Source organism: Topomyia yanbarensis, chromosome 2 (genome assembly GCF_030247195.1).
Source record: "Topomyia yanbarensis strain Yona2022 chromosome 2, ASM3024719v1, whole genome shotgun sequence".
NCBI classification, from domain to species: domain Eukaryota; kingdom Metazoa; phylum Arthropoda; class Insecta; order Diptera; family Culicidae; genus Topomyia; species Topomyia yanbarensis.
In genome coordinates this window covers 297,735,418-297,748,505 of record NC_080671.1, presented here as the reverse complement: position 1 = coordinate 297,748,505, position 13,088 = coordinate 297,735,418, and the positions used below count along the sequence as shown (strand labels likewise).

The 13,088-nt window shown below is 36.1% G+C and overlaps 1 protein-coding gene across 1 annotated transcript in view; it reads left to right on the top strand.

Moving 5' to 3' along the window:
* Positions 1–11,941, top strand: part of LOC131680474 (uncharacterized) — a 74,268-nt gene extending 62,327 nt beyond the window's left edge. Inside the window, exon 2 of the mRNA XM_058961185.1 lies at positions 11,654–11,941. Coding sequence (XP_058817168.1) covers positions 11,654–11,941 — 288 coding nt within the window. The remainder of the gene's footprint in view (positions 1–11,653) is intronic.
* The last annotated feature ends 1,147 nt before the right edge of the window (positions 11,942–13,088 follow it).

Below are 13,088 nucleotides of genomic sequence, written 5' to 3'. Positions count from 1 at the left end.
TAGACATACCATCGGTTTCATCAATCTACTCAGGAAAGCGATGTGCAGGATTATTCCAGAATACATAACATTGAAATATTCAATAAAGGAGTCCTGGGAATCAACGTTTCACCAATAGCAATAAACAAGCTTCAACAAGTCAATTATTCCAATAGTAAATATTCGAATATTTCACATGGAATACGAAAACATTTATTCGGGTTTAATGTAGAAAATGATGAGCTGGATTAATTAAAAACGAAAGCTGCTGACCTTGATGATATAATTTCTCAACTGAAAGAGAGATTTGCAGATTCAGGATGTTCAAGAAACGATCAAGTGAGGTTATTGTCTATTTTACCAAAATGTTGGTCAAATCAAAAGATAATGGATGAATTTCATGCAAACAAACACATTGTATTGCAAGCTAGGTTGTTAGCAGAAGGAAAACATCACAACAAGAACAACAACAACGAAAAGATGGTTCATACTTTGGATTCACAAACAAAAAACACGGTGTTGGAGTTCTATGATAGCGACCAGATTAGCAAAGCCATGTCTGGGCTAAACGACTATGTTTCTGTGAAAAAGGATGGTAAGCGTCAACATGTACAAAAACGTCTGTTAATTTGTCCATTGAAAGAGGCTTTTAATAGGTTTAAGGAAATTAGTGAATTTACTATTGGATTTAGTTCATTTGCATCATTGAGACCGAAGAATTGCAAGCTATTAGGAAGTTCAGGTTCTCATAACATTTGTGTTTGTACGATTCACGAGAATATTATTTTAATGCTCCATAGTCTACAAAAATATTCTTTCGAAAAAGATTACAAGTTGTATTTCGAAAAAATGTTGTGTAGTGCATCGTCAAGATCAAAAGATTGTTATCTTCGTGAATGTGACCGCTGTCCAAATCTTTCAATGTTTGAACACAATTTTTCGGAAGAATTGGAGGAACGTTGTGTTGGAGAAATAACTTTCGAACAATGGGTTGCTACCGATAGATGTAATCTAGAAACACTCGTCAAACCAGTTGATGAGTTTGTAACATATTTTGGTGAGAAGTGGAGAAACGCGAATAACTTATGAAAAGGGCGTAATTTAACGAATTATTACTTTTTGTCTAAACAAAATTTAAAATATCTTGAAAACGACTACATTTTCGCAGATTTTTGCCTACAGTGTTGGACTCTGTTTCATGCAAACGCCGATTAACTTCACTTGCATCCACGTCACGAAAATGGAACTGTACTTTGTTAGGCTCAGCGGCTGAATTTGGATGGGATGAGGCCTGTATGGTTTGTGTCGGTTGGGCTCTGTTGTTACCAAGTTGGCGATGTCCTTCGGCAAAAAACTTATTGAGTTCGCCGACGTTCAGATCACAGTTGATGTTGGTTTTGCTCTTATTGTGGATTCCCTCCCTACGAAGGTTGTTCCACAACTGCTGTGCGGGTAGATCAGGACTGAAGTACCGTTGTCCATATCTCCTTTTAGCCGAAGAAATGAGGGTTGCTGCTCTGCTGCGTTTCTGTTGATAGTCGTTCCACTGTGGATCGCCCTTTAGCCTGTTGGGATTTCGAGCATAGAGTACGTAGGCGAGATCTCTGGTTTTGATGGCTTGCTCTATCTCGTTTGTGATCCACGGTGTGCGCTTATCTCGAACAGTTATAGTTTTTTCCGGTGCATGACTGTCGAGGAGTGTTCGCAGTTCTCTGGTTAACATTTCAGTCTTTGCATCTACGTTACTACAGTGGTAAAAGTCCGTTCTGTCTCTACTGATGAAATCAGCCGGAAGCCGTATAGGATTGATGCGGCGTAGATTGTGTATTTTGAGTTTTTGTTGTTCAGGTTTGGGGACTCTCACGTTCGAGATCAGATAGATCGCTTCATGGTCGGAGATTGTGCTGGCACAAGAAGTTCGACAGGTCGTGATTGTATCAGGGGCGTTTGTGATCATTAGATCTATGGTCGTTGCGCTGCGTTCAGTAATTCGAGTTGCTGATGTGGGGAGCACTGCTAAGTCAAAAGCCTGATGGATTTGATTGAGAGCCGTCAAGTTTGGACTCTGCTGTGTTGCTGCCACATTGATGTTGAAATCACCGACGATAAACAGACGGTCAGGTGTGAAGTCTTGCAGGTCAAGCAGAAGGCGTTCGTAGCATTGAGCAAATTGTTGATTGCTGGCTGTAGGGTTGTAGAGCACAACTATGCAGATGCTCAGATCATTAAGTTTCGCCCGCACTGCCAGATACTCAACACGATTGGCGATAGGAAGGTTGGGATAAAATGCAGATTTCAGGATGGTCGTAGCTTTGATTCCTTTCCGAATATACAGTCCAACGCCTCCGCAGGTTTTTGCACCGCGTCCGCCTTTAGATGGAAGCGAGTGTCGGACAAAATTGTATCCGGGAATGTGAATAGGTCCTACGGGAGATGATCCTTTCAATTTTGTTTCTGATAGTCCGAAGAAGTGATAAGTGGTCTGATCCAGTATGATTTTCACGCCATCTATATGGCGTTCCAATCCTCGAACATTTAAGTATCCAATGCGGAGTTTGTTTAGATAGTTGCTTGTCATATTTGGATAGTTACGTCAGCGGCATAGTGGCGGGATTGATTATTCAGAGGAGGCGAAACCCGAAGATTCGGCGTCGAAAAATACTGAAGATTCGTTTCCAGCAGGTTCGGGTCCAACCAAAGCGAGAAGATGGTGTAGGTCTTTCACGGGGGTGTAGCGTATATGTCCTGGAAGTTTGATTGATACGCGATCATTCTTGACGTACACGGATGATATTTGGTGTTTAATTTTCATTCGAAGCGCGAAGTTCCGGATCCTGAAGGCTTAAATGAACAGGACTTCGTTCACTGTGTAGCGGTAATGAAAAATTGGATTTAAGTGTACAAAGGGTCACTGCTTTGTGTTTTTCGAAGTAAAGCCGAAGCACTGCCTCTTTTTTTGACGGAGTCAAAGACCACTATGATGGCAGGAGTAAGCGTTCGATCCGTCCACTTTGATTTTCTACCGTCGAGGCGAAAGCATTTTGTTACTTGTAGCATCGCATCAGGAGCATCGAGGAAATTGAGAAAGTTTCGCACGAGTTCCCATACATTCTCCCCTTAGCGAAAAGGAACTTTGTTAATTGAAATACGAAATCCGTTTACGGTCTGTGAATAGATGTTTGCCAGCTTAGATCCGGATTGGATGGTTTCGGTTTTTTCCTCAATTTGTGTTGGCGCCTGCAAGTGCGATGTGCACTTTTCGTCTTGTTGTTCAGCTTCGCTGAGTTTGTTCTGGAGACGATCGATAGACTTCTTGTGTTGGGATCTGAGCGTGTCCAACCCTACCTGCAGCTTTTGAATAAGAGATGTCAACTCCGAAATCTGTGCGTCTGTTTTGGATGGGCTGACTGGATTGATAGGGACGATGTCCGCAGATTGCTTCCACATCAGGCAACCTTTAACGGTACACTTCTCGCAGAAGAACCAGAAGTTTTCTGCCTGTGCTAGAAGTGAGGCTCCGATCCGAACGCAGGTTGCGTGAAACCATTCGCTGCAGTCATCACAGCACACCCATCCAATCGCTGATTTTTTTCCCGTTTTACATCTTCTCGTTGGTGGATTTTCTTGTCCACAGGCAGAACAAATGTCCTTGGCCATGTTATGATAAAGTTACTATGCCTGACGTATTCCAAAAATTTTACAGTTCGGCTAGCGCTTTGCCTGTATCCGAAAAGAGGTTAGGGGAGACTGAGGATACTTGATCCCCGGGGAGACTTGATCCCATCATTGTAACTCAAAGGCGGATCAGAATACATTAATCGTATATACTAGAAAGTTGCGCAGTTTTATCTAAACATAAGTTTCTTTAACACAAAAAAATAAATTGGACATGTGTTACCGAATTTTTACCGATTCAAAGAAAAAAATCTCAGAAGAACTGAAGAAGATTTATTTTCTAAATTTTCAAACTTTTATACAATTGATAAAGTCACCCACTACATACTATACTTTTGCATACAGAATTACAGGAGAATGTCAATTATATGAATACGTTATGATTGAGCTGATTTTTTTGTTCAACTATACTTGTACTAAAGTTTGCTGAAATAGATGCTATGGGTTCACTTGATCCCTTCAAATTTGTGGAGATTTGATCCCCTTCGCCATGCTTCATACACACCACTGAAAATAACCAAATTCACACCAGAACAATTGAAGTCATTGTTGCCATAAAATAATAAAAAATACTGTCAAAAATGAACGCTTCATCGTACAGAAACTTAACTGTAATTGTTTACTACAGCATACGTAGCAAGCATGCATCCCACATTTGACGTTCCTCAACCATAATAACGACAGCTTTCAAATAATTGCACAGAGATATGGGGAATTCGTAAAAAAATCTTGTGAGAGATGCGTAATATGTAGTAACAAAAATAGTAATATGTAATCACAACAATTTAATCAATACCACAATACATTTATAACATTGAATGGGGTTAGGTACCTATTTTTGTCCTATTAGGGAGGGTACCACATTATTTCATTATTAATTTTGTTATTTCAGCTTCTTTGATTTGTTAGTATGAGCCATTTTTTTATTTTGATTATAGAGGTTTTAGCCTTAAGGTCATTCGCCTCTTATTAAGAGCCAATATAATAACAAAATTGACTTGAGAATGGTGAAAATCTTCTGTTTGAGCGCAGCAAAAACTCTAATCGAGTACCCCAATTGCACACCATTGGAGCCAATGCGTTGAGCAAAGATGGCAGACGCTGCTCTAACCAAAGGCTTCAGATGGGTAGGATGATAATAGAAAAGGGTAAAAATAGGCTTATTACCCTACATGCTCTTTTAAACACGTTTTCAAAAAATAATCAAGTGTCCCCAAATTAGGGATCGAGTCTCTACTAGTCAAAGAATTTTCCAGTTTTTTGTTGTTTTCCAAAAATGCTCATAGCTCATGTCCAGTATAATATTTCCATGTAATTTTTTTTATGATTATCAGTCAACCCTAGGAACAATATAAAACTACAAAAAATACATAGTTTTTGTATCATTCCACGGAGTAGGATTGAAAAATAAAAAAGGGGATCAAGTCTCCTCAGTCTCCCCTATGTGTAACAATTGAAGAAAAACGTTAGAACTTCGCGACCGATCGGAACTTTGCTCGAAAATTTGAAAAAAAAGCGGACGCGGACAATTTTCTTATCGAGAAGGTACGAAAACTAGGTGGAACCGACGGTTTTCCAACGGAAAAGTGCCCGAAAACCGAAGTGAAAAAAAATACACGCGACGTTTAGCTGCAGTGCTGCAAAAAAACCTATCTAATAAAAATCTTCCTTAGCTCACGAGTTTTACATAAAGGATGCAAATAATGAAAAAAAAATGATTAATCGCCAAGTTACGGTCACCTAGCCGTATTGCGTATCGCATTTGTTCTTCTTTCATCTATATTTCATTTGTCCGTAGTTGAATGATTATTGATTATTGTTATAAACTAAATAATGCATACTGAATCCGCCTGTTCGCATATTAATTAAGCACTAAGTGTTCTCGATTGTATAACAAAATTTCGCCCTCAAAGCTTAGACCAGTATCCAAACCATAGCCAAATGCAATAACCGAAACCGTATTAATAATGCCATCAGCTTGAATACCTTCCACGTGTTTCGATTCCAGATCAAATGCAGGAAACGAACAGGAAACACACATTGTAAAGTCACGAGGTCCGAACAAATCTCTGCAACACGCACAGTCGGGAGGGATCGGAATATGCATCGGCTTGAGTTAGATAATCAAAGCAGTGTTGCCAATACTGCGGAAATGGAATAATTATAACAAATGTTTTCCAGGTTCAAAATATTAAAATTGATAACTATTTTTACGATGTTCCATAACTGGTAGAATGACCCAAATGTCAAAGAATATCGGAATTCACCTAAATCAATGCAACATTCTACATATTTTCACATTGGTTATTTTACCTTGTAAAGTATTTTAACTCTTCCGATACAACGTTAAAGATGCTGTCACAAAACCTTAGGTCTATGGTTTCTTCGCTGTCAAGCAACACCGATAGTGTCAGATTTCTTCAATGTCGTGATAAGTTGAATTGAAAACGTTCAGAAACCCAAAAAAAAAATTAAAGCCTTTATTATTTTTTTTTATTTTGTTTCATTCTTGAAATAAAATGGTCGCTTCAACACCCAGTTTCCAGCTGATTGGTATTATTTAGCTGAACCAGCTGACAAAAATAGGCTGGTCTGTCTAGAAAAAATAAAACGAATAGCTGCATATTGAGGACTGTGATGAGCAATCTGACTCATACCAAAGGAAATATTTTGATCTTGCGCGAAATACGAAATTTTATCTTCCAATTAAATTTTCAATAATGAACTTAGGTAAACAATATTTAGATTATGTACTTCTTAATCGACTAACGACCAAAATAATGAAATTATTTAAAAAATAGCAGCTTTATTAAGCCGGTTCCAGTTTGAAACTAAAACAATGAAAAAGGAGCGTGTTCTGCAGCGTTTTATTTTATATTAGTGTTTCAACGTGAAACTAGAACTGAAACAGTTACATCCCTAGTATTGCGGTTTGTTTTATAATTCTTACAATATTTATTTTAAAATTTAAATTAGTATACGCCGCCGTTCTATTTGTTGCTTAATTTAAGACACGTTTATAACTGTGTGTTAAGTACCAGTAAGCAGAACAGATGCTCAGACTGGATAAACTGGGCAAACAATTTTGAGTCGAGTAACGCTTATGGTCCCAAGTAGCACACTTTGTTACTCTGTTATATTCCTAATTGATTGTGAAACACATCTAGTAATCTGGTGTAACACTTTTAATAACTACTGTGTCACGGAAAAAGCGTAACAGGTTTGTATGATATGAAACATGGTACTAATTTCTTCAAATACGTGTGCAACTTGTTAAACATCTTGAGAAGTTTGATATATTGCAAAGAGGTAACATTTGCTTGTCGAAACTTCATGAGCAACTCATCAATACATATATCCTAGCTTTAATATGAGCAACTCATCAATATGTCCTAGCTTTAATAATATGTATTGAACATGACCCACAAGTAGGAACATTTGCCACATGAAAATCGAATTTGCAACTCATAAAAATATGCTTTATTGAGCATGCGTGCTGGAAAAACCGATTTAGTTTGTTTGACTCCCCGGTGTAATATTGACAAAAACAAATCGGACTTAATTTCCAAAGAAAATGTTCCACGATTGCTGGAAAAATATACACCTTAGAAAAATTTCGCATGTTCTTTAAGAAAAACGTTTATCAAGTATCATATTGCAAAAGGAAAATAAAAATTGTTTTTTTTTTTTAACTTTATGAACAATTAGTTCACAATGAACTGCAATTTTATTGTAAAACATATGATTTTACCTATGAAATTTTCATGCGCCATTGATAAATTGCAATATTATTATTATGCTATGATTCCATAATTTTTTTTGATCAATTTATCGTAATATTCTGTTGAATTAAATATAATACAAATCATACGAAATATTTTCACAAATATTACAGCCAATATTGTGATATTTACATTGAGTATTGCTTGAATTATATGAATAATAAATCTTTTGAAGTATTTTTTTTCCTTTCCAACGTGGTTTACACATCAACAGTGTGCTCCTAGGAGCAGATCACTCTAAGAATGTATAACAAATTTGCATCAAATTAGAAAAAATGCATTTAATTTCCATTTTTGCATCACCTTTGCACTCCCTCGCAGAAAAGTTTGTTTAACAAACGTCCTACGCTGATCCACTTTGTTCGACGTTTTGTTAAATGTAGGGCTAGTTTTTCTGTAGAGTTTTGACGTCTTACACGCAACGCAAAAACATTGCGCGCAACGCAAAATACATTATGAATTTCTATTTTGATGGAAATAAATGCATTTAATTTCGCTGATTTTTAAAAATGCATCACAAGTGATCTGCCCCTCCATGTTAAAAGTGACACCTAATAAAACAACAATTTTTTTCTCGCGAAAATTATTAAATTTTGTCGGAAAATCTGACAAAAAACACATTATCCCTAATCAAAGTAAATTTTAGGAGAGAAAAATTATATCGTTTAGTAAAGTTACCGAGGGAATAATTCCGACGTCAATCGGGTGAGAGCTTTCCGATTTTGCTTATCTGCAGGGTTACTGATTTGTACTGTTAAAAAAATGTGGATTAGTTGTGTCGTGTTGAACTCGGATACTCACTACACTATTTATTTCGGTATGCTTTGTAAGGTTTCATTCTTATGAATTGGTACATGCCAGTCGACATTAAAATAATATTTTATTATCATATTCTTTATATACATCATATCTATCTATCTATCTATCTATCTATCTATATATATATATATATATATATATATATATATATATATATATATATATATATATATATATATATATATATATATATATATATATATATATATATATATATATATATATATATATATATATATATATATATATATATATATATATATATATATATATATATATATATATATATATATATATATATATATATATATATATATATATATATATATATATATATATATATATATATATATATATATATATATATATATAAAAGTGAATGTTTGTATGTATATGATTTATGGACTCCCAAACGGCTTAACCGATTGCCGTAAAAATTCATACATAGTAGGCATTTGTTATGGAGAGTGTTTGTGTGCTATTGGTTAGGGATTACCTGCCCGCCAGATGGCGCTTCGGAACAAATTGTGTTTTTCTCCTATTTCGTTGAAAGTCGCAGCAACGCGCGATGGGTATTAGCTAGTATATATATAAAAGTCAATGTTTGTATGTATATGATTTATAGACTCCCAAACGGCTTAACCGATTTCCGTAAAAATTTGCACACAGTAGGTATTTGGTATGGGGCGTGTTTGTGTGCTATTAGTTGGAGATTATCTGCCCGCCAGATGACACTTTGGAACAAATTATGTTTTCCTCCTATTTCATTGAAAATCGCAGCAACGCTCGATGTGTATTAGCTAGTTCTTTATATTCATCATAACGCCACCCAAACCAACATGAGAATAGTAAGTATTGGTAACATATTTATATAATCTCCAGATCACATTTTTTCGCCTTTTTGAAATCTCCGTCATCTATGAAAACTGTTTCGGTTCCGAGCGTTTTCCTTAAGTAGGTGATAGGACTATTATGAAATAAAATCGCTTGTAAGGACGTGGCCAAGTGTGTGGAGTTGAGCGGGTCTACGTCATTGTAGATTGTGGCGAAGTCTGATATGACAATGGATATGCTCAATTCTGCAACTCCATCCTACGATTTGTGCCTGTACCAATTCATAAGGATGAAACCTTACAAAGCATACCGAAATAAATAGTGTAGTGAGTATCCGAGTTCAACACGACACAACTAATCCACATTTTTTGAACAGTACAAATCAGTAACCCTTCAGATAAGCAAAATCGGAAATCTCTCACCCGATTGACGTCGGAATTCATGCTATGCTATGCTAGAAAAATTATATCGTTTAGTAAAGCTTTTTAGCTATGCTATCCTAGGTTTCCGGCAAATGAAGTGTTTATTCGTATAATCAGCAACATTTTGTTCCACTGACTTAAATTACCATTCTTGTACGAAAACTCATAACGATTCAATCATTTTCATGGATTTTCATGATTGGTCATATAATTTGGTTCCAACCTCTGCTATCAAAATGTATGAACTGACAGTGGTTGGAGTTGCACCCTGACTCCGTTTTGGGGTTAAGCAAAACAGCATTAGTAAAGGATATGGTAACCTTAACTATGCACTCATTAACTTGAAGCCTGGGAGGCAATTAGGTTCTTTGCTGATACAATTAACCTCACTTTTCTTGGCAGTTCACTATTACTTTACATGGCCTTAGAAAAATTTGGTGGACGACTAGATTTGCTCGAAGCAAATCGCAAAGAATTTTTCTAAATCCATGTAAACAGTATAAGTAACAAAAATAAACACTCAACTTCTTTTGTGACGAACACTCGAGTTAATTTGTGACGTCACCGTAAAGTATTCAATTGTTAAGCATAAACTTTATTCATCGCAAGTTCATTGGTAACGGCATATTGTAAAACTCAATGGCAACTTTATGTCGTAAATGAACTCAACTTACATCTTTAACAGTTTGCTAGTACTGTTTACATGTATATACATGTCATAGTAAAATGTTAACCATTAACCTATTTCTAAAAACTTTGCATTTGAGTAGTATTTCAATAGAATAATATTCACTTCAGACATTGAGATCCACAAATAAGTTTCATTAGCGGTATCATAATCCATAGAATGCAGCAAAGATAGAACATCATTTTTTTCACTAAACATGAGTTACACAAGCAAATCGTATAAGCAGTAACACAAACACTTGAATGCAACTGAGATAGAACTTTTTCCCTAAATAAATTTAGGAAAATGGATGAAAAATGATGTCTCACTCTCATGTACATATGTAGAAAATATCTTGCACCGCCATACACCAAAATAAGAGTAGAAGCAATATTCTTTGCAAAACATTAATGTCTGCATTTTTATTAAGAAAATCTCAAAGAATCGAAATGTATTCGTTCGGTTACAAAAGTTATTATTATAGAAATTCTAACAATTGTACAAAGTGTTTTATTTATATATTAGAAATTCCAATCGCTAACAAAACAAATGAAACTGCACACACTGCTAGGTTGTTGACGCCATTGACATTTTTCTACACGGTTAAATAAAACAACCTGCAGAATAAGTTTTTTAACTTACTTTTGAGTTGTGCGCCGCTTTCGCACTTATTAGTGTTGTCAAAAACAAAACGAGAGATTCGACTCAGTCGAGGTCTTCCGTGGAGGAAGGTACTTTTGAGTTGTTTGGGGTATACTCAAAATTAGGTGAATTCAACTTAAATTTGAGTATAAAAAACCTATCAATGAGTTGTAATTTTTGCCGTGGTTAAATGGAAACTACCTTCAACACGGTTTACCTAATTTTAAGTTCCCCCACGATACCACGAGATTGAGTCAAAGGAACTCAATTTTAGGTAGTTTTTCGTTTCCGTGTAATTTGCGTTGCGTGTGTCGTGCAGAGATGCCAGATTTGCAGACATGTCTGCAAATTCGCAGACTTATGACGATTTCGCTTGAACCTGAAACTGAGTCAGGTTCTAACCCCAACCGCTGTCAGTTCATACATTTTGACAGCAGTTGGGGTTAGGAACTGACTCAGTTTCGCCTCAAACAAAAACCACATTAGTTTTAGCAGCAGTTTTTTTCGATTACGTAGATATTTGCAGATTTTTTAGTTTGGTTGCAGATATTTACAGATTTTTTGGTTTGGTTGCAGATATTTACAGATTTTTGAAAATAAAGGCTTTTGGTTACACTAGTTTCAAATCTACTTTAGGTTTTTCCTCCATAAGTTATTTCTCTCTACATATCTTGGGCTATAAGTGCACTATTTTCATTTAATATAACACCTTATCAATAAGTCATTTTTGGTCAAGAATAGTATTTAGTAATAATATTATGAAATACATGCAGAGGTAATATACAACAAACATATAATTCTATTTAAAATGTTGACTTATTTTTTCTCTTCAGAAGCAGCACGGGATCGATGCTGTACAATCCGTTTCGGAATTGCAGATTCCTGGTCCCTCGAATCAGCCAAAGGTAGAATCGACTATTGCTGCATCGATGGCCACAACTGTAGGTCCTGCTCAATGGATGCTCGCTGCACTGATGATCTTCATTTCGAACCAAGGTCAAATATTGATTCGATTCATCGGTGAAAACGATCTCAGATCTTCAAGAGAACAACATATCAGACGGTCAGGTAGGACCAATGTCCGTCCTATCGGAGGAAAAAATCCCGGTTCCCGGTCATAGATTGAGTGTTGGTCATTCGATGACTTCCAATCAAGGCAGTTCATTGAAGGGTACCCAGTTGCAGGTGAATATTTTCTTTGAATTTCATTCTATAAAAATGTTACCTTATTTTTAATTCCAGTTCAACAATGGAGGTAGTGTCACCACCTATATACAACTGGAAGACGGTACGTTGCTGCATATTACTGAATTGGATAAAATTCGCACAAGCCTCGGTTCAATGCAGGTCGAACTAAGCGCCGTCAAAGGATTAATTACAAAGATTAAGCCCGTACGATATTAAGCCTATTATAATGACCCTGCCACTTCTAGTTTTCCGATCTGTTTACTTCACATCCTTGCTCTCACTTGAGTAGTATGGCTCTAATTTTCATAACTTTCCCTACGCAGCAATCTCTAGCTAAATGAATGTCATTAAAATTTAAAAAAGAAAATGTGACTAACATAGTCGAAATAAAAAAAGAAAAAAAAATAATTACAAAAATTTTTGATTTCATGACCAATATTGAAAAGTTTATAACCAAAACCAGCTGTGCCAACCCCATAGAAAACCTTCTTCCGGAGCACTCGGAGCAGTGCAAGAAACTGCTAACAATTTCATATGTGAAGAATTTAGTGTTGCTCGAAGGCATGTTGAAAGACGAGAAATTTCAAGCCCGTTTACTCCAGCATTATAAAACAGTATTTGAACTGACCGGAAAACGTGAAGGGGTACCTTTCTTCAAAACATTTTTACGTAAGGTTATCCCCCCAGCTGTACTTCAACCGTATTATTGGCAAGGAATACCTCGACTGAAGAAAAATTCTGACGGAAGTGTTGTCGGCCACAATGAAAGCTTCCGCGATAATTTCCTAAACTTTATTCGTTTTGTTTTCAATGTTGTTCGCTTAGCCGATTTTCAATTTAGGTACCCAGGAAAGCAATGAAAAATCTTTTGCTTCTTTTTTGCGTATGAAGAATGTTGAGCTACAAAGATTCTCATCAGGCAATAAGCAACGGTGGGCTAGTTTCATAAGAAAACATAAAGGCGTTGGTAATGTGGGCGATGGCAATTCAGCGGCCAAAGTAAGACAAAAACAAGATACTGGAAAATAAAAACTACAAACTAACAAAAATTCAAATAATTCAAAGGAAATTGTGTAATTG